Source organism: Macrobrachium nipponense, chromosome 7 (assembly GCF_015104395.2).
Source record: "Macrobrachium nipponense isolate FS-2020 chromosome 7, ASM1510439v2, whole genome shotgun sequence".
Lineage (NCBI taxonomy): Eukaryota > Metazoa > Arthropoda > Malacostraca > Decapoda > Palaemonidae > Macrobrachium > Macrobrachium nipponense.
In genome coordinates, this window is record NC_061109.1 from 101181083 (window position 1) to 101208225 (window position 27143).

The window sequence follows — 27143 nt, forward strand, 5'->3', positions numbered from 1 at the left end:
TGTTAAAGTGTCAACATAATTAACAGACTGCCTTCCCGCAAGACAACAAACATGATTTAAGTGGGGAAGATTTGGTATGTTAAGTCATAGTTAGCCATCAGGCAAGAATGCGTTAAAGACGGCGACGCAAACTCGTATCGCCATTAGCAGATTCCAAAGCCAAAAGAAACAAAAAAAAACTGCCCACTAAGTTAGTATTTATACTAAGATAATATGAGGATACATATAATACTATCGTAATGCTGAAGTCGGACCGAATCTGATTCTCATTCTTGCTCAGTTACATTTTGTACTAAATTATCATAATTCTACGTATATGCATCAAACCAAGAGAATTAGCTCATAGTAATAATTACTATACTGTATATTGCTACGTCTATAGAACGCCTCGCCTTCCCAGCAGAGTTTTAGTGATATTTAATTATAAAAGTAGCAGCCATGCCTTCTCCTAAGCGACTGTTGTTGGGAGAGTGGGTATGTCGTAGGGAAGATATTTCCGGTCTGACGGAAGCTTAGGGTAAGAGAGGCAGGTCACAGGAGTAGCTAGGCTTCGAGATGGATTTTAGGGACTTCTACAATAAGACCTATTTTCCTTCCCAATTTGCTGGCGTTGTGTTTACCACCTTTCAGGCAATGCTTGAGGCGGTCTTTGGAAGCCCCGTGATTCGAAAACAACCAGTATCGATCTCAGTCAACTGCAGTCGGTAGTCCATGACGGATGTCCACCCGGCCAGCCTCCCAAACTTAGGCCTACCCACGACGTACTGGTGGACACGAACCCCAGACCTGAACCGAGGTCAGGCCGCATTCTTCTACAAGGATACACTGAATATTGCATAAAGGTACGTCTGAAAGTGTAAACTTCAACCCAGCACCTTTTACTACCATACGACTCTTGCTAAATTCATTTTCAATTCTCATTTTTACCCCTTCTACATCAAAAGCCCTTTGTCCTCATCGGGCCACGTGCTCCCCTTTGTGACTTGTTAAAGACCGAGCTTTCGTGCATACCTCAGTGAACCATTCGAGTTTACCTTCCCCAATGTTAGAGAATTAATCAGCCTTAATCAAAGCAAGAAGTCATTTTTCCTTTTATCTCGTTTAATCTGGGATTCTTTTCCAGATTCCATGAGTCACGTGCCGTCTCTCTGCCCGCAAGTGTGCATTACCCCAAGTGTATGAAAACCAGCTATAACAGCTCAATGGAGCCATCATTTACCTTTTCTCCAGCCCAGCACGGGCCTTTTAGTAAATAAATAAGTTTGTTAAGTAACGAGCTGAGTTTTCTGGCGACCTTCCCTCTAAAGAAATTAATAATAACTTTCAGCTTACGGTAAGTTAAAGCACTTCCTTCTTGAAATCCCTAAATTACTTCCGTTTACGTATCTAGCCTCTCTCAAGGCCACTATATACGTAAAATTGGCGAATCTTGCCTGGATTGAACCTAGCCTGCTTAAAAAAGCTTGTAAATTGCGTTATCCGTTGTAAAACGTAAACTGTAAATTATTTTACAAAGCGTAAATCAAGCACACTTGCAGGGAAAGAAGACACACTGACTCACGGTAATGGATATTCCATTCATTAATATGATTTTATTCTATAAAACCAATGATTTAGGCTTAAGGTCACGTTTAAGTATTTTTATTGTAGAAGTGTGTTAAACAAATGTGAAGGTAGAAATATTCTTATTATTGTAACGGCCAGAGCGCCGAGCGAATTCTGTTTTGTAAATCGCATTGTTGTCGTAGGAGCTCACACGAACACGTGTGCAGATAGATGCCAGAAAGGACCAGATCAAACTAGGAAGTGCTTTGACAGGGTTTATTGCTGTATTAGAAAGCCTAGCTAGTTAGGAGTGTTTTACTAATAGTTACGGCAAAAGAAGTGTACAATTCTTTTGTCTGTGATATGTTAGGGAATCCATTTTTAACTTAGTTTTCATTCCAAGTGTTGGTAACCGCTTACCTCTCAGCTTAAATTCAGCTTAAAGCTTTCGCGCCTGCGCGGTCTCAACCAGCCTTCGTTTTCGCTCACAGCGGCAGCCATGTTTTTATCCCTTTCAGAATTATCTAAACCATTTAAGCAAAGTAACGTAAGTCTCAAAGTTTTAAGTAAAATAATATCAATCTCGGTACTAGTATCTATCGTCCTGCCAGAGAAATTAACGTAATTCGCCTTGAATAAGAAGGTAGAATCTTGTGTTGTAAATTGTCTTCGCATTTACAGAGAATCAGCTGATTCGCCATCAATGCTAGCACACCGTGGTGCTAACCCGCTCTTCTCGCCTCACGTGTTTCACCTCGCATCGCTCACTCGCGCGCTGAGCGAAAATTTCATTTCACTTAACGTAACCTCATTTACAATTGTTTGCTAACATCGTTTTCAAATCCTTACCGTAATTTTTCACTTGTCCTTACGTAAAGTTAACGTAAATCTTAAAAGTAGAGTCACTTGCAAGAATTGTTAACGTAAAACGCGTCTTTGTAAATTTCATAATTAAACGCAAATCATTTCATAAGCGCGAGCCGCTACTAGTAACGTAAAAATCGTTCACCACGAGCGCGTTATCATTTTCATAAAACGTTATCAGAAGCAATTCTTTCGTTTCACGTTAACGTAAGTAAATCATTTAACGCAAGTTGCGTCATATTAAACGAACATTAGTAGTTCAATTCAAATATAAGGGAGTTCATTCATATGTCATTTTTCACCCTCTCCGAGAGAGAGAGAGAGAGAGAGAGAGAGAGAGAGAGAGAGAGAGAGAGAGAGAGAGAAAACCAGAACCCAGTATTCACGAAGCCAAGAGTACTACATCTTACCATTAATTATAGCATGCCGAATTAACCTTATTCTAGTCTCTTGTGTCTAATTTACACAGCGTGATACATACGCGCATGTGTCCATTGCAGTTGGCAAACATTTATTTATTTCATTTACCGAGTACTTCAGCGAGGGACTGAGCATTTTCAATTATCATTACCTGTCGTTGCCCGAGTGGTCTTGTTCATTTTTATCCCAATAGACTTGCGTGTACCGCAAGCACAATTCGCACAGTGTGCCACGCAAATTCATACTTCCAGACAGGGAAGTCGTACCAGTTTAGGACTGGCCACCACCAGTGCACGTCAGGTCTTATCATTTTACAGTGCCACTAATTCTTGACACTGTTCATCGACTGGCTGCTGAAGTACTCCCACCTTTTACTTTCTCTCCTCCACCATTACACTCTGCCATGAGCAGTGCCCTTTCACTTCGGTATACTTATGTATACTGCATCTAGTGTCGTCCGACGGGACATACCAGCACGATACCAGTGCTCCAAGGAACGCCTCCATAAGGGCCATTGCACCTGTACAGGCCGTACAGGTAGCCATTAAACCTGCGTGTCCGTCCTTACGGAACGCCCACTTCATTAATGTCCGTGTACGAGGATCAGTGATCCTTCAGACCAATCAAGGGAACGCCTCCCGAAGTGCCGCAATACCAGCACTACTAGTGCTGCCCAAGGAACGCCTCCTCATAAGTGCCGCGCACCTGTACAGACGTACAGGTAGCCCTATACCTGCGTGTCCGTCCTACGGAACGCTCATTCATTATAGAGTATCCACCATTTTGGATCACTGAACCAAGGAACGCCTCCTCATAAGTGCCGTGCACCTGTATTGGACCTACAGGTAGCCCATTCCAACGTCTCCCAAGTTGGGAACGCCCGTAAGTGTGACGTACGCCGCACACTGCATTCGATTTTTCCACCTCATCAGAAGGTGCCATTCACAAAGTGCCACCGAGCACCCAGTCTTTTCAGACTTTTCCTTACCACGTCGCAGAACCCATTTCCAAGTGAGTGCCACTTTCCACAGTAGGCACTCCCATTCCATCCATTTACCCTTCCTGGTCATTATTATCATTTTCATCCGAGCCTCTCCTGCAGCCTAAGGGAAATGTCTTCCCCTGCTTCCCGCGACTTCTTTGCCAGAGAGCTAGAGAAGCTCGGAGCCCTCATAACTCTGGGCAAGGAGGCTGGTTACACTGGACCAGCACTTGACCAGTGGATAAAGACGCAGCAGGCTGCCGCACGCCTGCAAGAAAAGAAAGTAAGAGAAAACCAGAGACAAGCCAGAGAAGCAGAAAGGAAGGCAAGGGAAGAGGAGCGAAAGCATGAGCTCGCTCTCAAGGAGAAGGAACTCGACATCAAGCGGGAGAAGGCCCGTAAGGAGAGTATCCTAGCTCAAGCCACTCTGCCAGCTTCCAGCCCTGCACCCCCTGTCTCTCTTAGTCCCGCCGTCTCTGGTCAGCCTGACATCCTTTCTATTTGTGAGCCTGGTCCTGATCCAGTGCCGGAGATAGAAATTCCTGCCGCATCCTGCCAGCCTTTTACCTTTTTACCGCCTACCTCCTCCCTTTTGGAAGAGGTAAGCCCACCAGTTAACCCCGAAATTGTTTCCGAGGGTGATTCAACAGAGGTTTCCTTAACCTCCCCACGTCAAATCACTGCCAGAGAGGACTCTTCACCTGTGCCCGAGCACACTGCCAGCCTTGGTGACTCCACAGATTCGCAACCTGTGGGGGCATCTCGGTCTTATCATCCAGTGCCACGGAAGAGGTTCTGGAACACGTTCTGCCGAGACTGTGGCCGCAAGGGTCACATGTCTGCAAATTACGGAGGGTGCGCTAATTGCAATATTCCTGCCATCGCAATGGCCGTAACCAATCCTTCTTCACTAGGACCCCCAGCTAAGGGCCCTATAACTGTTGCACCCCTCCAAAGTCATTATCAGCCAAGCCACGTCAGAGCCTACGACGACTCTGGCGCTCAAGTCTCCCTGATACGGGAAGACAGAATCCCCCGAGGGGCTACCGTCGATAGACGACAACTAATCACCATCGAAGGTATCAACCATATCAAGCTGATCCTTCCAACCGTGCAATTGAGAGTCACCCGACCTCATTTCTCCAAAGTTTGTACCCTTGCAGTTGCAAGCTACATCCCAGGAGGTTATGACCTCCTCCTAGGGCAAGACATGAAGTCTCCCTCAAAATTCAAAAAGCCTAGGGGTCCTAGCCCCACCACAAATCACTACAAAGCAAGGAGCCATCGCAATTCTACTTCCTCCAGGAAGTACGTCCACCAACAGTCTCCCCCGTTACCAAGGAGGGAGATTGACCATTCACAGTTCCGTTGCAAAACCTGCAACGTAATAGGGCACTCCACGAATTGGCCTAGGTGCCCTAGCCGACTACCAGCAGCGGACAATGTCCACTTTCCACAAGGCGTAGCCTTCCAAAAGAGACAGGAGCCTCTGTCTCCCATTTCCAAGGGCACGCTGAGAGGTATTGCACCTCCGGTACCCGCCACAGGTCCAGTCGACCTCAACTCTCGGCCAGTACCACTTGGCAGCACTGAGCAGTGCCAAGCTCCGTCCAGCCTGGACGTAGAGCCACCACCGAACTTGACCTCTGCGCCTGGCCCCGAGCTAGCGCCGGCGCCTAACCTTATCAAGGATCCTCCTACAGGAGATCCTCCAACAGGCATGGAGCTTACCACAGCCCATGGCCAATCACTAGTTCCTTCTTCTTCATCCTTACCTCTGTCGCCCGAGGATGAACCTCCGGCAGACCTTACCTTTGTACCTCCTCTGGAAAACCAGGAACTGCCCGACCAGGAGTCAGCCTGGAGTTTTCCCCTCACGACGGTTGTCGCAGCAGCCGGAGGTGAGGGGCCCTCCCCTGCAGTAGGTTCCACCTCTACGACGGTTGCTGCAGAGACCGAAGTAGGGTGTTCTCCTGAAATCCTTCAGGCTACCGCTGCCTCAGCTCCTGCCGGCGTTTCTGGCCTTTCCCCAGAGTCTGTGCCTCCGTCTACTCCTAGGACTGGTATAGCCAGGTCCTGGAGGAATAAGAAGAAGAAGAAGAAGGGACGTAACTAACAAACTAACCAAAGAGCCACATGCTCTCCTTGACACCTGTGCCCGAGGTACAGTGTCGCATTCAATTGCAGAGTAATCCTGGCACCTACCCAGAGAAGGTAGCCAGCCTGATCTCTGCCAGTAAACTAACCCTCTAACCCCTAGAAATTGTGATACTAACCCTCACTTAAATATAATTACCTCATTGCATTTCCCTCCTGGTCAATTAACCACTCATCATCCCCATGCATCATTACCTCTCATTATGTATTTTAACAATTCCGGCGACACATTACTGCTGTGCGTACCACACTCTGGAATGATTGCGTCTCCATTTAACTGTATTGAGTAGGTTAGGTTAATGATTTAGTACCAGGGCATTACGTTAGTAGAAAGTAGAATCTTCAAGTAACCTTATCTAGGGGTAGAGTAGACTGTCGTCACAGACAACCCGTAGTTATTACTTAGGCTAGATTACATCACTACATTAAGTTAGTACACTTAGCATCTTTGCCTATAAGTTAGGAAGGCCATTGTAGTCAGCCATATCGCTGCTCAAAAAACTTCAAGTTAGAGTAGGAGAACTGGGTAGTCGAGGCGATCAACTTATTTAAGCCAAGACCTTCACGCCCGAAAGGGAGTGAATGCCTTCTTAACAGGGGGAGCTGCTACGTCTATAGAACGCCTCGCCTTCCCAGCAGAGTTTTAGTGATATTTAATTATAAAAGTAGCAGCCATGCCTTCTCCTAAGCGACTGTTGTTGGGAGAGTGGGTATGTCGTAGGGAAGATATTTCCGGTCTGACGGAAGCTTAGGGTAAGAGAGGCAGGTCACAGGAGTAGCTAGGCTTCGAGATGGATTTTAGGGACTTCTACAATAAGACCTATTTTCCTTCCCAATTTGCTGGCGTTGTGTTTACCACCTTTCAGACAATGCTTGAGGCGGTCTTTGGAAGCCCCGTGATTCGAAAACAACCAGTATCGATCTCAGTCAACTGCAGTCGGTAGTCCATGACGGATGTCCACCCGGCCAGCCTCCCAAACTTAGGCCTACCCACGACGTACTGGTGGACACGAACCCCAGACCTGAACCGAGGTCAGGCCGCATTCTTCTACAAGGATACACTGAATATTGCATAAAGGTACGTCTGAAAGTGTAAACTTCAACCCAGCACCTTTTACTACCATACGACTCTTGCTAAATTCATTTTCAATTCTCATTTTTACCCCTTCTACATCAAAAGCCCTTTGTCCTCATCGGGCCACGTGCTCCCCTTTGTGACTTGTTAAAGACCGAGCTTTCGTGCATACCTCAGTGAACCATTCGAGTTTACCTTCCCCAATGTTAGAGAATTAATCAGCCTTAATCAAAGCAAGAAGTCATTTTTCCTTTTATCTCGTTTAATCTGGGATTCTTTTCCAGATTCCATGAGTCACGTGCCGTCTCTCTGCCCGCAAGTGTGCATTACCCCAAGTGTATGAAAACCAGCTATAACAGCTCAATGGAGCCATCATTTACCTTTTCTCCAGCCCAGCACGGGCCTTTTAGTAAATAAATAGTTGTTAAGTAACGAGCTGAGTTTTCTGGCGACCTTCCCTCTTAAAGAAATTAATAATAACTTTCAGCTTACGGTAAGTTAAAGCACTTCCCTCTTGAAATCCCTAAATTACTTCCGTTTACGTATCTAGCCTCTCTCAAGGCCGCTATATACATAAAAATATGCATAGAGTCAAATTGAGAACCTGCTCACCAGAATTACCACCACCGCAAGATGAACGAAATTTATCCACAGATGGAAAAAGAACCTTCAAAGACGAAGGATCACTATTCAACACTTCAGAACCCGACAAACTGAAAATCATCCCGAACAACCAACCACAGACTTAGAAACCTTCTGTTGCAAAGAACTCGAAGCAGGAAATAAAACCAAAGATGGCTCTAAAGACGAACTGGCACACTAGAAACTACAACAGAATCCGAAACTGAAGAAACCTGCGCTTCTCTGCCTGAACACTACATAACCTATTACGTATCCCTACTCGTCTGTATTTGACCTAATTTACATCAACCTCAGAACTTACACCTTGAAGGGGAAGGGGGAAAACTGCCGTCAACACTGCCTGCTCTGCGCCGGGGGGGGGTTGGCAGATCTTACCTTTGAGGCTTGTGGGCCACCATGATCCCCGGCACCTGTTAGGGCTGGTTCTGGAACAGGCAAGGCGTTGGCTGACAGTGTTTCTCTATGTAGCTTGTTCATCTCAAGTCCAGTTCAAGCCAGGTCAATACCAGAAGTTCCAAATCAATCAAAAAACCGGAACAAAAACCAGAAGCGTAGTCATAATATAATGCCAAGGTCGTAATCCAGAATTTTAAGACCAAAAAAGTTCACATGTTGCAGGACACGTCCTAAGAGCACCACAAGCAGAAAAAAATTAAAGTTGTCGACTTCTAGCAGCCGGTATTTGTAGCAGCATTGCCAACGGGACCTCAGGTAACTCATTTGACTAGATTTTCCCTGCAGCACTGGTAGTGCTGACAGTTAAAATTACCCACTTTGTGGGTAAGTCTGTGGGGAAATAGTTCAGGCTGGTCAATGACCAGAGCTAATTCATGTGTTCAGGGAGTGTATTGCAATATCTAGTTTGATTTCAATGTTGTGCATTCTTTACTGTCTCTCGAGTTGCTAACATTATTTTAACTCTGCTGTCCTTGTTTGAAGCTGCTCCTATTTTTGAAGTGCTTAATTTTATTTTCTGCATGACTAATTAGACATCATATTTTATCAACAAACCTGCCTTCTCTCTCCTACATCTTATTCATCTTATTAACACCCCTGTCCTCTCCATCTTCACTAGATTGTTAGTATTATTATTAAGTAGTGTAACTATACCACTAACTTACAATATTTAACAGAAGAGTTGGTTTTCAAAAATTAAATATTCATAATTTTTTAAGTAATTTGTATTTTCTTAGGTACAAAAACCACAGCTTTCCATGTAGGAGTATTCCTTGGTGTTAACTGAAACTTGGGAACAAGTTAGTTAACTGGTGATAAGGGGGTTGAGTGGGGGAATCCAATCACTCACTTGCATCACCAAGCACTTTTCCTTCAGCATCAAAGGCTTAAATGGATGGTTAAGGTAGGATGATAAAAGGCTTTATTTTGTACGCCTATGAAAAATACAAAATAAAAAATTTGTTTTTTGTTTCTATGGAAATATAAACAACTTCCTTAGGTTGGAGGTTGTCTCTCAACTGACTGGTAAGTTACTGTTAGGTTGAATCCCCACCTATGTTATGTCAAAAACCTCTTCCAAGAAATGTCAAATTCATGGTCTTGATAGGAAGGAAGCTATGATCCTGTAACCTTCTATTCGATCTAGTATGGATAACAGAATGATCGGGCCCTGAGCCCGAGTGCATTATGCTGGGATTAGAAAAAGAAATCCTCAGAGAACCAAGTGTCACCCTACTCACGGAAAAAAGTTGGAAGGCAGTTAAATCTGATCCATATGAAGTGACAAATTTTAAATCAAAATGTATTTCCCATAACTAACAAACCTGCGGTCTTAACTTAAGGAAAAAATTCTCTAGCACATGCTGGAGTCCAGTTAAAAAAATAGTACTACAAGGATTTTGGTTGCAATGGGAGTTAGCAAAGTTGGAGGAAAGGAAGAGGGTAAAGACAACCTGTCTTAACCCATCTCCACTACAACACACCAGTTTCCTTTAGCCCAATAACTGAATGAGGGGTGGCTTGATTGGGCCATATATGTTAAGTCCACATGTTTGTTAGTTATAAAAAATACAAATTGATTTAAAATTTGTCATCTGTTTATATACAGAACAAACATTTGGTCTTAACATAAGGGAGACTTACTCTTGGGGGATGGATAGGGAAAGCCTCAGAATCGACTGGAGGTTCAGCACACCTGGGCTTACTTCCTGGCCAAAGTAGAATATAGAAAGGAGTCATATGCCTGAAGGAGTCATATGCCTCTGATCTGTTAAGTAAAAGGTTACTCAGCAGCCAGACATCTGGGTTAAGAGACAATGTGAACACCTGTTACATTGTGTATTGGAGGAATATGAAGAACCTGTAATTGTCGTACACAAAAAATCATAAATTTTCATAATAAAATTTTTTGTTTGGATACTTACCTACTCTTAAATTTAGCTATATCTCCCCACCGATTAGGCGAGTTGGCATTTAAAAAAAAAATCGAATGGCTGCCCGGATGACTGTCTAGTTTACCTATTCTCTACCAGGTGTGTTTCGAATGTTTTAGCTCTTGTCAGAATTCTCCTTGACAGCCCACTATGTTGTGGGGAGGCTGGGTGGGTCTACTTTACTAGTAGGTAAGTATCCAAATAATAAATTTTATCATGAAAATTTATATTATTTGAGATGAATATTAACTACTATTAAATTTAGCTGATTCCCACATTAAGAGGATGGTGGGTAGTGCAGCTAAACAAAATTCTGCTCAGCCATTCAAGCTAAAGGTTTCTTGTATGAAACCCAAAACATTCTGATCTGATCTGGATTCCTTGGTGGATTTTACTGCCACCAGAAGTTGGATTCCATTCAGGGAGCAAGGCTCTTATACATATGCAGCAAACCTGCCTGGGTCCAAAAGCCCTATCAAACAGCAGTCACTTGAAATAAAACCTTTACGATATAAAGGTACACTTCAATACAAAATTTGTACCTTCACGCTTCCCAAAATATTCAAACCTGGGATTTAAACAAAAGAGCCTAAAGAATTGCTCTTTTTTTTTGGGTTCTGGAAAAGACTACCCACTACTAGTAGCGGATTAAGGTCTTTACTGTTTTCGAACACAATTCTGTATACTAAAGGTAGTGAGCTGGTAAAAACCGAATTGTACTTCTACTGTGTCACATCAATCCTATTCTGGAGTGACAAATTGACTTAACACTAAATGAAGTTGCAACTGCTGCTCATATTATGAATGTTTACCTTCAATAAAGGTAGAAGACATGGAGCTAGTTCTCATGCACTAGCCTATCCAATACGTCACAGAGGACCTTGTGTTCCTTGACAAAGTTTCTAAAAATAACAACACAAAAGGCTAACTTTACCTCTTCCAGGCTTAACCTTCACAAATACATTCTAGGTTTTCTAAAACCACAAAATAAATTTAACTTTGCCTTCAAGTTTAACCCTTGGCAAAGACGTTATAAGTTTCTAAAAATCACAACACAAAAGGTTAACTTTGCCTCTTCCAGGCTTAACCTTCACAAAAACTTTCTAGGTTTTCTAAAACCACAAAACAAAAAGTTAACTTTGCCTTCAAGCTTAACCATTGGCAAAGGCATTATAAGTTTCTAAAAATCACAACACAAAAGGCTAACTTTGCCTCTTCCAGGCTTAACCTTCACAAATACATTCTAGGTTTACTAAAACCACAAAACAAATTAACTTTGCCTTCAAGTTTAACCCTTGGCAAAGGCGTTATAAGTTTCTAAAAATCACAACACAAAAGGTTAACTTTGCCTCTTCCAGGCTTAACCTTCACAAAAACATTCTAGGTTTTCTAAAACCACAAAACAAAAAGTTAACTTTGCCTTCAAGCTTAACCATTGGCAAAGACAGCTAGGTTTTCTAAAACCACAAAACAAAAGGTTGATTGTTGCCTCTTCCAGGCTTAACCTTTGACAACATCATCTATGTTTCTTAAAACCACAAAACCAAAGGTTAACTTTGTCTCTTCCAGCATTTAGCTTTGACAAAGATGTTTAAGGTTTCTATAAGGATGATAAAAATGTCCAAGGATTAACCTTTAAATTTAAATGTCCCAACAGGATAGAGAAGTTTCCTCTTCTTCCCCACTAGGGGGTTACATTGGAATTCTTACAGGGCACTGTAAAGCATACCCTTAACATCACCCAGCTCTAAGGCAGAAAGCTAAAATAGCATTCCCTTTACACCAGCTTAAAGAAGGGTGCTGACAATAAATTTACTTATTAACGACTGCTAGTGCTAAATAAAAGGTTTTACAGTAAATTCAGATAAAGTTTAGACCCGCATCTAAACTCCAGAGAGAGACTGATATAGAGATGAAGGGGCTTCAGTCTCAACACCTTGCAGTGCTGGTCCTAAGCAAGATCTAAAAGTACTTGATGCAATACCGAGGAAAGTATGTATGGAACAATAACTTTGGAAGTAGACAGTGAAAAGTCTTATCTCCTCTAAACAGAAAACATTGATGTCTGCAAAGATCCAGGTGCTGAAAATTCTTCTAGAATGGCACCCTCAGCAATACACAGACAACTGCTTCTGACCCCAAGCCATGGCAGTTTTAAATTAAGGACAGATCCTGTGATAACTTTAAAATCTTAGTATTGGGAGGGGACATTCTAACATCTCCAAGCAGTTAAGGAGATGCTTAAGTTAATGGAACTGTATGGAATTGTAAAGTAGAGTTGATTTCTTCTCAATGGAAGAATGAGACACCTACCAAGAGCACTGGAAATTCTGAAAATCATTTGCCCTGAGGCTACAAGGGCTCTACAGGAGACACTAAGCTATTCTTGAACTTGAAATCGCTCAATAGTATTCAGAGTAGATACGAGAGGAAGGCCTACGAGTCTGAATTAGGCAAAATTTAAGGAAACATTCACTGCTCAAGCCTGAGGGCCAACGAAGTACGTAGTAGTAATCATTCGGATGTCCCTCTTCATCTACATACTAGGAAGTCTAAATGAGTGCTCCTTAAATCCAGACCAAGTGCCAAACTTACGGATGTAAAGGCCCTTGTAGGCAGTTGTTCTTCCTGAATCCCCAATTGCTAAAGCACTATCCTTCCACAGAATGAATGATCAAACCAATACGTTTGTTTCATTTCACTCAAAGCAGCAAACTTCCCACAAAGACTTTGTTTCTGACTGGGAATAAACCTGCTAAGCATCCTGATGTCTTTCCACTGCCCTGACATCTAAAAAGTTTTACCAGGTGTAGTTGACCATTCTATGTTGCATGAAAGTGTAATGACACTAGTTAAACTCTGTGTTGCATGACAGAGGGAAAAGATCAAAACCTGGACTTAGGTTTAAGAACAAAATGGACAATTCTTGGTTACAGAGTCCCTCCTACAGTCCTGGAGCCAAAGTTGGTTCTGGATTACTTACAAATTTAATGAATTTTTTTTGTAAGTCTTAATTCTTATGCTGAAACTGTACATTAACTGAGCATGATTATCTGAAAATATCCTGTGAAGCCATGTTTCCTAAAGAGAAAAAGCCCCTACCATATGGAAAGTTTCCTTCAAGCCTAAAATTCTTCAAGCAGCACATGCCTATTCATCTTGACTGATAAGCATGCAGCATGCATAATTAAGTATCATCCCCACATCACTAGATAAGAATGGGGATATAGAGAATTAACAATATAATGCATAGAAATTGGGCCAGAAGAAGCAACAGGTCCTTGGCCTTTGGAATACTGTTGACAGAGTTGGCCAACTCGAATCACTGATTCAGTAGAAGTGTCTTGTTCCTAAAGTCGACACCATCCACCAATGGGCAACAAGTCCCTGACATAACTTATACAGGGCTGCACACTAACCCAAACAAAGTGGACAGAACAGCAATACCTTCTAGTAATAACATCTTGAAGGAACCTGCATGACTGTGAATGTATTGTTAAGTGGAATACATTCTGAATGTGTACCACAAGTCTGACCGTTCTTTGGAAAGGCACTAAAACCATGCTAGAAATCCAACAAGTATGTGGGCAGACAATTTCTGTTATTCAGTCTCCAAACGTCCAAGAATATCTCCAATTACTTATGGAGCTCATCCTAAAAAATTACCCTTGGACCATCATTCCCTCTATATACGATCTCCTACTAAAAAGAGACTTATGAGAGATTTCTGCTGAAGACAAAGGAAGCTATAAGAGGGAGATTAAACAAGTGGAGGACAACCAAAAAAGAATCACAATTGCCCTTCACTGTCTCCACCATGTACCGTACTGGTCCCAAGTCTCTCCATGCATGTTAGGAGGCTGCAACTGTCCATATCCCAGAACCTGAGACTGCACTTATCCCCGAAAGGTATAAAACAAGACTACCAATAGATAATCCCTTATTGCCTTAAACCAAGCTACATAATCAGGCAGGAAGCGAAAGTGTTCCCACTTCTTCCAAACCAAGGGAGTATAAGCATGAGGATATTACCCTGCAGCATCAGAAATGAGTTGCTTGTTTCCTCGCTAAAAACTCCAGCTGGCAACAAACCCTAAAGCTGGCTACACAAAATCGCTGAGTTGGCGTCTCCACCTCTCCAAGAAGTCGCAGAGACGAGGCAACATAGCTAAAAGGTAATACCTCAAGCTAGACTGAAAATCCATCAGCATGTCTGTCAGTCTCGAGTTCATTTCCCCACAGGAAAGAAAAAGAACGCAAACCTCCAACTAAAGACGGTTTAAGGACCAATAAGCATTTGTACAACAAGAGGCAGCCTTCGGCTCTCCGCGACTTTAAAGGACACAAGACGACAAGCCAAGGCAGACCCAAAGGGAGATTTGTGCGTCCAAGGACGAGAAAAGTTACGAAATTATCTCTAATTGGAGAAAGCATTGGTTCTCTTCTCCAATATTTAGAGGGCACCGAAATATGCTAAGACAATTAAGGCATATTCTCTATGTGGCCTCTTTCCTTAGCAAAATGAGGATACAGCAAGGCGTACTGTTGCAACAACACTGACCAGCCCGAACAAGTTCCTCAAACTCCATTCAAACTCTACTTCCTTCAGCGGGCGACGGGAGGAGACAGCTGGCAACAGGAGGTAAACAAAAGAGCTTAAAGGATTGCTCTTTCTCCGCAACCCTTGGCGACAAAAAGTGACACTTGTCGATAAGAGGTGACAGCAGCTGAGTGCTGTATCGCATCCACCACAACTCAATGAGAGGATGACAGTTTTAAGCAACTCAGGACTTGGCCAAGTCCGCACGAGTCAACAACATCTGCAGTCCACACGAGTCAACTGAGGGAAGGAGAACAAGGCGCCAGAAGTGTGAGGCAGTGGGAGAGGAGTTACAACGACTTTCCCGCCTCGTCCAAAAGTGATCGTACATACTTGAAAGCATTCCTATATGAAACTAAGTTAGAAATCTCAGAAGCTAGAATATCTAACTTGGGGAGAACTTTAGATACTACAGACAGTGTAGACTTTAAAGAGAAACATTAAACGAGGCAGTAGTATGAGATTTGCTGATAGCCAAAGAGGGAGCAAGCAAAGAATGAACACAAGCATTATGAAGAAAAAGAATATGCTAGCAAACGAGAATTTAGAATAACCCAAAGCCAAACATGAGAGAGATAAACAGTTGACTGAGTCGACATATCTAAATGTGTAGAACTCGCTACAGATACATTATCATCTCAATAAAGTATCTATACCTATATTATATATTATTAAACCTATGCATGCTAACACCTCTAACTAGGCGTCGAAGACGACAGAATGCGCCTACAGAGCAAGCATTAATGCTTACCGAAGCTGTCCTTATGTGAACGCTTTAACAGTCCTAGGCAATCGCTTTAACGGTCCTTTGGCGAATGCTTTAAACAAAATTCAGACCATGAAAAGGGCAAAGTAGGTATTGGAGGGCACAGAATCCCATTGTCCCAAGAACCGACCCAGTTCCCTGGCAGCGGACACTACCAACTGTCGCAGGGTAGTTCTAGGCTTGGGCTATGTACAGACGAGGGCAACAACACCTTACTTCTAACAGGGAACGCGAAAAAGAGCACACACTATGAAGGGATTCGGAATGTTCCCGTCACGAACTCAGTTCAACTAATATTAGAACTAAAAATAGGTTTAATGTTCTAACTTCTTGTTACGCTTTTCCTGAACTGAATGAGGAGCAGAAGGCGGAGCTACAAAGGAAGTCAATACTAGCCAACTAAAATGCCTAGTCTGAGTAGGGATAGCCTGGCAGGTTAAAGTCCTGACCTAACTAATTGCTTTTGCAATCTATTAAGTTTCCCATCTTTCCTATATCTGACATATTCAGGCATAAATTTCTCAGAACAATTCCCTACATTCTTCACATCTAGTAGTTCCAAGATCACACACTGTACCCTTGCAAGTACAAAGGAATGTTGATCAGCTTCCAATTTCAACATCCTGGTTGCACCAAAAACATTCCTACATAGCCTGATGTTACTGGTTTTGCTTCCGGTGGAAGATATCCTAGGAAAATGTAATAACAATACCATAAACAGGTGTAAAACAGCCAAAGTTCATAGAATACCAACAATTGCCTAGCCGCAATGGCGGCAAGGAGAATTCTGTCAATAGCTAAAACATTCGAAACACACCTGGTAGAGAACAGGTAAACTAGACAGTCATCCAGGCAGTCATTTGATTTTTTGTTTGAATGCCAACTCGCCTAATCAGCGGGGAGGTATAGCTAAATTAAACAGTAGGTAATATTCATCTCAAATAAATTACGTTCGCTTTCATATAGTTTGCATTGTGTAGGGAACAATAAAAAAACAATGGAATGGAGCTCTCTCACCTGTATCTGACCAGTTCCAGCGCATGATGGATTAAATTCTCTCCACTGCCTCTCGGTCGAGGAGAAAAAGAAAGAGAAATGAAGAAGACTAGTCATCCTGTTCACTCTCAATTTCAAAACAAACATCTTACGAAAGATACAAACTATCCTGCCAGGAGCACTGTATGAGCTACACAACTTGTTGAGCAGCCACCATCGGACCCAAGGAAAAAGTGTCAATGGATCTGTGGGCAATGTCCTGCAGATAAAAGGATGTGAAGGTGGTTTGGTGTAGCCATGTATCAGCCTTCAAAATCCTTTGAACTGACAAGTTCTTTTTGAGAACTATGGAAGGGCCTAGAACCCTAACATCATGTGCTCATGCATGCACTTTATTGGCATCTGAATGTGAACAACTGTAGGCTTGCCTGATTGCTTAACATAGCCATAAGGAGATAGTCTTTTAGACCACTTCCTTCTTGTTCCAGCCAGTACTAGCAAGAAGTCTTCAACAACCCAGTCTGAGATGTTTAGTCCTTTTTAGACAGTTACACAGTGACCTGATGGGACATAAAAGTAATTCTTCATGGTCAATACCAACAAACTCTCCAACTGAAGGGATAGAAAAAGTCTTGAATCTGTTGTCATGAACCGAAGGCGACAGAGATCTGGCAACTCATGCGTATACGAGGTGGAAGTTGGTCATCGACCAAGCACAGCATTTCTTGACGCATTAGTCCTTCTTTGACCGCCTTGGAGAGTAGACACTTTTGCTCTCCTTTCAAGCTGGCTGCTTTTTGCCCATGATTCTTTGTGTTTTACAGTTGTGTCTATGCGTGTGTTTGTGATCTGTCATGGAGTTCTCAGAGTCTTCACGGCCTCATCAATACGTGTGCCCAAGCATTCAGTGTTTTCTGTGCTCCAGGTTTTTGGCTGCTTTGATTACAGATCCCCATTTGACATGCAGTAGGTACCGATCTAATTATTGTACCATTACTAATCCTTGCCCAGAATGTCATGTGAAAGTTGTTTTACAAGAGGGAACATCGAAATTTCTACTTGTCCTTCTTGGGAGGATTTTTCTTCTCTTTGTTTACACAATTCGGCTTCATCCTCTTCCAGAAATGCTCCCCCTGCTGCAATTCCACCTCTGTCTCCTTCCTTTTCTTCCATCGATTCGTCGTTGGAAGTATCAGGAGTTGCACAAGATGATGTTATGTTTAGTGTAACCACCTCTCCCTTGGGTTCTAATGCAGAGAGAAGAATCCTTGGAAGTCGCAGGGGATACCTTTGTAGCAGATACCTTTGACTTCTTAATCGGTGCCTTATCATATCTTCTAACTCAGTTCTAGGGAACAGTAACTGAGAATCAAGGAGGCCCCCATTCTAGAGAGCCAACAAGGACTCTGAGTCCACTGACTCCGCCAACTTCAATAAGGCCACGTCCCTCCTGGCCAGGAGAGGGTTGGCCCACAAGGTTGCACTAAGGTGGCCCTGATATGAAATAGCCTTTGCACCAGACTGCAACAACCTAGTCAAGGAGGAAGCACTGACTAAACCTCCCTCAGCTTGATCCATAGCTAACGTCTCGTGACAAAAAAGAAGGACCTTCAGACCTAACCTGATCCAGGGTCAAACCAGGTTTAAGACAGATCGCATCCAGATTAAGGTGACAAGACATCTACTGAACCACATTGGTGGAGTAATACTTCCTATGCCACACGAGAGGAGGAGGAGGAAACTTGGATGAACTAGTGGATCGCAGAGAGCCATCTCGGTCTGCAACCAAGGCGTTCACACGTTGTAAGATGACTTGACAAGGGAAGCTCAAACGAAAGACTAGAATCTTGTCTGGCATATGTACTGTCAAAACTTTGTACACACTGTATTTGTATATCTGTCACATTGCCAGTAGTACTGAATATGGTGTACACAAGACTCTCTTCATCTAACTGTAGTCCAGTTCCCAGTGCCTTTATTTTTAGTAATACATAAATCCATAACTTATTTATACTTTGCTGTTAACCCTCTTTCTTTAATATAACCTATTTTTATTAAACTTGAAAAATTCAGTTTGGGTACAACAAAAACAACAAAGTGACTAAGATCAAAGTACAGTTTCCAAACAAAAATTGTAACTCTTTATAAAAGGTTGTCAAAATTCATATCCAAACTAAAATACAGTCAAGCCCTGCTATTCGCGGACTCATGATTCACAAACTCATGATTTGTGAACTCACCTATTCGTGGAATTTTTCTATGGACTGTATATACCCATTAGTATTTGTGGAAAATTTGCCTATTCGCAGTATTTTTCACAGAAATTTTCACAGATTACTGTATTTTCATATAATTTTCATGACTAAATGCACTTTTTTTATAAAATCTTAAAATACTCAGGTAGTATGAGCATTTTTAGAGGGTTTTTGTGTTTTAACTATCAAAAGAGTAGTAGGCAGTTCTAAGTGTTTTTGGAAGAGTTTTAAGTATTCACAGATTTTAGCTATTCGTGGGGGTTGGTACCCATCCCCCACAAATGCAGGGGGTCTACTGTATTTTCATAAATTCTACTGGTTCTTATCAAGTAAAGAGTTTGCTACTGAGAAACTATTTCATTAAGTTACTCTTTAATTTAAAAACTTGTTGAATTTAGCTGAATGCTGCAAAAAATAATTGTTGAAAGGTTAAATACACCACCTAAACAGTCAAAGTGAAATTAAAAATAATAAAAAAAATTTAAAAAGTAATAAAAATGTTTAAAAAGTGCCAAAAGCTTGACTCACTTGATTTTCTGATAGAGTTGATGTTTTTCTTCCATAATGGCTTGTCTTTCCACAAAAGTTGTCCTGTAGTCATAATAATGAAGTAAAAATGGCCAAACATTGGCCCTTAATTGGGGTTCAACACCACCAAAGAAAATTGCTCTGCGCAGCTTCAAATCATCCTCTATCAAGCCTTCCTGTTAACAAAAATGACAATTACGTATTACAAATTCATGGAAATTATTAAAGATGAAAACATTGTAAGTCCATCCTACTCAAGTATAAAGTTATACAAATTGAACATTTAAATAATTTACTAAAGTGCACATTTGTATTTGTATGTGAAGGTGAAAGCATAGGAAACAGCAAGCTGCATTTTAAGGAGTATCTAAGCCAACTTCACTACAGGTTGTATGTAAAATATAAATTCAGCTACTGTCTATATAAACTGGTATACAAATAAATACTAACCTCACTGAAGTATGTGATCCAAGAATCGGCATCTACACATCCATGTTGGCCTTCTTCTGGATGCAACTCAGATTCACTCACATGTGGCCTGCAAATAATGTGGATGTCATGAATGCTCTGTGCAAAATGGTACCCACAAAACCAAACTCAGCAAAGAACATAAGGAGTGATTGAAGAAATATGCAGGATTTTAAAAACTAATGCTTTCAGTACAAATCCATGACTTACATAAGCCACATTCAGGTTCTTACAAATCCTACACACTCCAGTTGGACACACTGCAGCTGGACAACTGCAAAATGCAAGCGCAAAGAACTTTACTTCTCACATAGTCCAAGCTATAGCTGTAAGCAATCAATTGGGCTGGGTGATAGGACATTTGATATACGTATATAATGGGTGAGTATTGTAAATATATTAGGGCTTGTGCCTTGTATGATAAGGCGCCCTATGAGGTAATGTTAGACTAGCGATAATCTATACGCTAAGTCGGTTGGTATTGCACTTCCATCTTCAATGGAGTGTCTGGGGTTTTGTAGATCACTTACGAAGTCGGTATTATCTTTACGACGATGTGTTAAACTCATGGTTCGGTGAGGTTCTTGTAGAAAACACAAGGTATAAAAATAGTATATTCTTCTGAAGTTTTACATGATGAAGATCAGGTATGATCGTACAAGTCTTCTATGACGATAGCTTGATCGCTTCTGCCAATGATGATGGCTAATCCTATTCCTCTACATAATAAAGCTTAGGTAAAGAGGTACAGGTCTTCTAATGACGATAGCTAACTCTGTTCTGCCTGTCTACCATCTCTGTTACAAGTTATGAAGGAACAGACAGTAGTTCGAACATATGAACATACTATCAGATGACATAGTTTCATACGAACACACAATCAAATGAGACACGCTACAGATCACGTAGGCCGTTTGAATAATAGGTCGGGGTAGTTGTCTCAAGCAGGGAGCTTAGACTAATGTTTATAAACAATTGAATGACTACAGGTGACGGCATGTTATCTTAGCTTACATATTTATTGTATACGTCATCTTTAGCGTCTCTAGTCTGATCACATTCCTGCAAGCAATCTGGTTGACCTCTTTAGTTTTAGACTTTTATATATGGTGGACTAACATTCCATATTTATTATGTAAACACTTACATTAGCTCGGTCAGCTACCAAAACCAACTACTGAATATTACTCAAACTTGACTGGCATTTGACTTATAGGAGTGTGATACAGACACTATGTGAATATATATATATATATAAGTAAATAAAAATTCATGGTGTACATGAATTGATTCAAGTAATAAAATATAAAACAATGATATTGGTAAATAATAGTGATCACATGATATATATAATGATACAGTTTTTCACTTCATCTCATTAAGATACATATGCTACAGAAAATACTAATGTACTCTGATAATTGCATAGAATGAAGATTAACATGATAAAAATCATATTTTAACTGATAAAAAAGTTCATATATGAATTGATAAAATTATTAATGTTTATGCTGATTGATTCGTTGATTTTTATGCTAAATGTTATATATCTGATTCATTAATCAATATACTAACTCATAAATAACTGCAGATATTGGTATGATAAAAGGTAACAGATTGATTATAGGCTACCTGATTTGTTTATACATATGTATATGGATTCATAAAATTATGATTAATATATGTGCACTTTAAATAGATTCCTATTGCGTACACGCAAAAATATATTTAGATTCTGTTATTTATGATCATTTATATAAGAGATTCCTATTGCGTACACGCAAAGATATATTTCGACTCTGTTATTTATGATCAATTATATATAGGATACATGATACTTTATATATATAGGATACATGACACTTCATATATATAGGATACATGACCGAGGTTATACTACTTCACTTTTAACTAGCTTTCGAACAACTTTTCGTCCATTACACAGTTCCAGACAACCACCTATAGCCAATTGAAACGGCCTTTTTCAATGGTTAAAACAAGGGGAAAATTTGCCTGGGCGGGTTCCAACGTTCGTATTGCACTCATACTTATTCTCTGCATCCTAAGCAACACGATTACGTTCGCGATGAATAAAAAAAAACATCCCAGCACGAGTCCTTCGGGGCCAGGCAAAGTAGAGTTGAATATCCTTCGGGTCGTAATTGTCGGAAGTATGTCCCTTTTGTAGTCGAATTCCGACAGCCGCCGGAGCGTTCCGCATTAAAACGAGATTAACGACGAGATACGGTGTCGGTCGAAGAAGTCCATGAAATTCCTTTCACATTGTAGGCGGTTGTTACTTGACTGTAGTCATCCGCAGCGACGAACGATTTTTTGAAGTTGCTATGTGAAACTCTCGTACTGCAGGATACTGTAACCAGGTTCCATTAATCAGCCTGCAAGTGAAATTATACTTGTCACAAGGGCAAAGTAAATTCAGACGACATCCAAATACAGGGGAGGGAAGAGAGCCATTTAGACCAGACTTAACCCACATGAATTCGCTGATATTTCGGAATTCAAAAGAGTCCGCTGTACAAACTTTTTTATCCATGGCATTAACAATGAGTGAACCTATCCAGGTCTATGATGACTCGTAAAAATATCCATAATTATAAAAAATAAATAGATATCAATACGAATCTCAAAGAAAATTCGATATTACTGGTAGTAAGTTACTAGACAAAGAAGTGGAAAACGGAGCTAATTGTAAGATTGCCAGGCAACATAAGAGTCAAAGAGAAGATTAATCATGATTCTATGTGCCCTAACAAAAGTTTCATATTCAATTTTCTCGTGCGCATCCTCTGAGGTTAACTTTTAAAACATTATTAATAGGTAGGAGATGCAACGAAAAAAACCCACTATGTAACTAATTTCTATATAAACTTTGGGTTTTCCAAGAAAATGTGACATTTTTCCCATGAATGATTTACTTGAATTGTAATAGGCTAATGTTGCAAGTAAATATTTCTTATCCACAACTTGATAATTCTAAATGTCCGTTTACCCATGTCATAAGCTGAATTATTGACTCTAATTGTCTATGAGGTTCAGAAAAAAAAATTAATTCATTTTGTTGTTATAGAAATTCTATTTGCTTATATTGTTCATTAATTTTAAAATGATTACAAGTCCTTAACTAATTGCATTACACACACGGATAAGAATATGTTATGTGGCCTGTCATGTGACCTATGAACCACATGTGAAGTTCATGAACTAAGCATTCCTTTCTCCAGTCAATCTGCTTTTGCAAGCAGAGACGACACACAGATGAAGCTGTGTAAGCAGATTATTGAGGTTAAAAGGAACAAATGCTGATACGGCAATGATGACGTCGTCACTTGGCAGGAGATTGCTCTCAGCCAGCTAAGAGTTACGTTACTTGCTGTAAGAGATACGACTTTAGTATTTTCAAATGATATTTTTAGTGTTTTAATTCTCCACCCGCATGAGAAGAATGTCTGAAAAAAAAAAAAAAACAACAGTACCAAAATTGAACAATATATTAGTTTCATGTTGGCATTATGTTAAATAAATATTCCTTATTCAAACTATATGAAAAAGGTTTCCATCAAATTACAAATATATATATTATTAGCCCTGTATAAGATTCATATAGGATTATTTCATAGATAACATTTTCACTTCTAGACTTCCTGACTTTAAAATCTCTTTTATTTTATTTTATTTTATTTATTTTATTTATTATTATTTTATTTATTTATTTATTTTTTTAATTTTTTTTTTTTTTTTTTTTTTTTTTTTTTTTTTTTTTTGACTACGAATATAATCACCGGGACAGACAATATGTCAGTAGATTTTGGTGGGATGTGTTTTGAACTTTTAGCTTATTTGTCATTACTAAAGCGTTAAGTTAGAGTTCAAATCTTTACGCATATATATTTGGATATTTAATTATCTATGGTTACGTTTTGCTTATTGATTTTATCGTGATTCCCTTTTTTATTATAATTTGTAACCCTTCCGACTTCTTACGGAGTGTATTATATTGACTCCACTTGTATCCATATTTATCTTATTTTTTATATATTTATTTATATATTTTTTTTATATATATTTGATAAATTAATGGTTGGCTTGAATATGTGGAAAAGTGTTCTAGCGGCGTACCGTATAAGGCTACTTGCGGCATCAATTCTATAGATACAAGATATAAATGATAAAGGTATTTAAAACCGCTAGAACCGCTATAATCCAGTTTCGGATCCAACAGCACGAGTTGTAACTCGTAAGACATTGACACTTCCTATTTAATTATCCGTTATTCTACCAAACGATTGACTCTGGGTGATAAAATATATTATTGGTTTTTCTTAATGGAAAGGAATTCACACCACGTGTTAAGGAGATTATTATTGATTTACACCACCCGAGTCACAGATTATTATGTGTTGAATTCCATATTTACTGATTTAGCACTCTATATATTCGTAACGCACTCAATTGCGGTGTTTGTTTTTAGTGCTATTAATTCTATACAACGTGTCAAGGAACTATTAACACTAAGAAGTGTTTATTCCCTCTGTCAGACTCGTAATTCTGTTACTAATTCTACGTATATTCTTTCAAGGATTGATTTGGCACAGGATAGGCCCCTAAACTGACAGGTGTCTTAGTGTATCCCTTGTTTTCATGACACGTGTTACAATTAGTTATGTGCTTTTTATATCTGTAAGCATTGTAGGCCAGAAAACAGTGATTTGGCTTTCTGTGAAAAAGGAGGGAACCCTGCATGACGGAATGCAACCAGTTTATGACGATTGGTATGAGAAAGATTATTACTACTACCTGGTCGTTAGTCATCTGCTGTGTTCTTCGGGTTTTCCTCGTCACAGACCTACATATAATATTACATTTGATTACATTATTCTGATACACATACTTTAAATGTACTTTTGCTTTAGGGTTTCTGCTCAAAAGTGTTTATTGTTTTTTCTTAGCCACTGACCCTGTTTCCGTTTCGAAGTGTTTATTGTTTGGTGTTTATTGCTGCTGACTCTGTTTCCGTCCGAAGTGTTTATTGTTTGGGTTATGTCTGTTGACTCTTGCTTTGTTCAGTTTGTAACAGTTCTGCGCTCCAACCCAGATATTCAATGCTCGCGATCTCTTGGGTTAAGGAATTTTCTTGTTTAGATACGGTTTTTAACAATAGGTACGGATGTTTCTATATTTTTTAGTCTAATTAATGGTTCTATGCAGTATGGTGCGGGATTGCGGGATAATGCGTCAGCTATGATAATTGCTTTCCCAGGTAGATATCTTATCTTGGCTCCAAAGACCTGAATGATCATTTGTCACCGAGTTCCTTTTGGACTGTGATTAAAGCCTTTGAAAAACTCGGTAAAGGACTCATGTTCAGTAAGGACTTTATCAGGATAGCCATAGATTATGAACTTAATATGTACTAGTGTTAAAGATACCTAGCCCTTCCTTGCCTATTACTGCATATTTACTTTCAGAGGGCTTTAGTTTACGTGAATAAAAGCTATAGGGAAGAACTGTTTATCATATTACTGAAGTAGTATCCCTCTTACCCCTTGGTCTGAGGCGTCTGTTGCAATAAAAAAAATTCCTTATTTAAATCAGGGATTTTTAAGTTAGGTAAGCTGCATTTTCCGCTTTTAAGATATCGAACGCCTGTTGATGCTTTTCAGACCATAATAAATCTACGCTCTTCTTCGTAAGATCTGTTAAAGGAGCTGTCATCATTGAAGAGTCACCTATTTACATACGATTGTGATACCCACTACAGCGCAAAAGTGCTGTATCCCCCTTTTACGTTAATAAGTACCGGAAAGTTATGAATAGCCGACACCTTACCATGGACTACTTTTAAGACCTTGACCAGACACATAAAACCTAGATAAACATGTTCGGTTTTAAAAAACTCACATTTAGATATTTTACTCTGAGATTATTTGTCTTTGTCTCTGTAGCACTAGCTCTACTTTATGTGAATGTACTCTAAGGTATTAGAAAAGATTACAAGATCATCCATATAGGCATGTAGGTTATCCCCTAAAGAAAAGTCTCCAAACACTATATTGTAATTGGGGCGCAACGTAAGCCAGAGGCATATGTAAAAATTGATAATGTCCCCTGAGTGTGCTGAAAACGGTATATGAGGTACAATCACTTAGGTAATGGTATCAGGTAAAAGCCTTTAAGTAAGTCCAAGTTGGTGAGAAAAAAAAAAAAAAAAAAAAAAAAAATTATTCTAACCTAACAGAGTAAGATGTCGTCGGTACCTGGCACTGGAAACTATCGGGAGTCGTTTCCTTGTTTAAGCATCAGAAATCTACGCAGATACGCCAAGTCCGATCTTTTATGCATGAATTAGGGAAAAAATTATATGGGCTTATTTGATTTCCTAATGACTCCTATTACTAACTTTTTTCAACTTCGTCATTTATCTCTATTTTGAAATTTCATTGAGAATCTATACGAAGGTACGTAAATAGCTTTATGTTTGTCCTTAGACCGTGTTTTGTGTTAAATTACATCCGTTTTTTTCCAGAGATCACTCGCCAGTGGAGAAACTTCCTGGTATTCAGGTAGAAAATTAAAAAAAAATCTGCTGAATCACCTCTGCTTGAATGACTTTACGGATATTACTTTAGATAGATTATCAGAGAGATTCATCCACGACTGGTTGGCGTGATTTAAAAATTAGCAACAATAAAAAATGCGATATTTATAACTTCCGTATCCACGATATGTATACTTTTAGGGCTTTGTTCGCGGAAATCGTTATATTTCAGTGTGTCGGGAAGGATTAAAAATTTCATTTCCCAGCAAAGTCTTTTTACACGCACTAAGACATTCGAGGGTGCATGCTTCTCGAGATTTTTGCGTGCAAAGTACGACTGCGGTTGTGGGAGAATTCTGTTGGGTCATTTGAACAATGTTACGATTTATGAGACAAATGTATAGTTCCTTTATATAAGTTATTATTTGATTAACTGTCTCATTTTTGTTTCAAACGGAGTTTTAATATATTTGAAGGTTTATAGGATTTTCCTTTGATAAACACGCCTTATTTTTTTGCAGGATGTAAGATAATATTTTGTATACCCCTAGATGAATCTTACAATTACACTAGATACAGATCAATGTGTTTTATAACTATAGAGGTATCTGTAAACGCTCGCTTATCCGGACTTCTCATTAGGGAAGTTCGAACAACAGACGGTGAGTCCGTAAATACTGGTAATTAATTGTACTAAAGGAATAAATAAGATATTCTAATTTTTACGGCGCGTACAGTCGGGCTTAATCCACCAGTATTTATTATAACTTAATGTATTAAAATTACTAGAACCTGCTCTGATTACTTGATACTGTCGTGTGATGCATAGGAAAAATCCTTTTTAGTTCAAAAAGATATCGGTATGTATGAACCAACATCGCTTTTCCCCACTCTGCTAG

At 40.0% G+C, this 27143-nt stretch overlaps 1 protein-coding gene across 1 annotated transcript in view; it reads right to left on the reverse strand.

The window, feature by feature from the left end:
- The window catches only part of LOC135217083 (TBC1 domain family member 16-like), a gene marked incomplete in the record, with an annotated part of 154700 nt that overhangs the window by 40745 nt on the left and 86812 nt on the right, over positions 1 to 27143 (reverse strand). Inside the window, 2 exon segments of the mRNA XM_064252770.1 lie at positions 19221 to 19396; positions 19671 to 19758. Coding sequence (XP_064108840.1) covers positions 19221 to 19396; positions 19671 to 19758 — 264 coding nt within the window.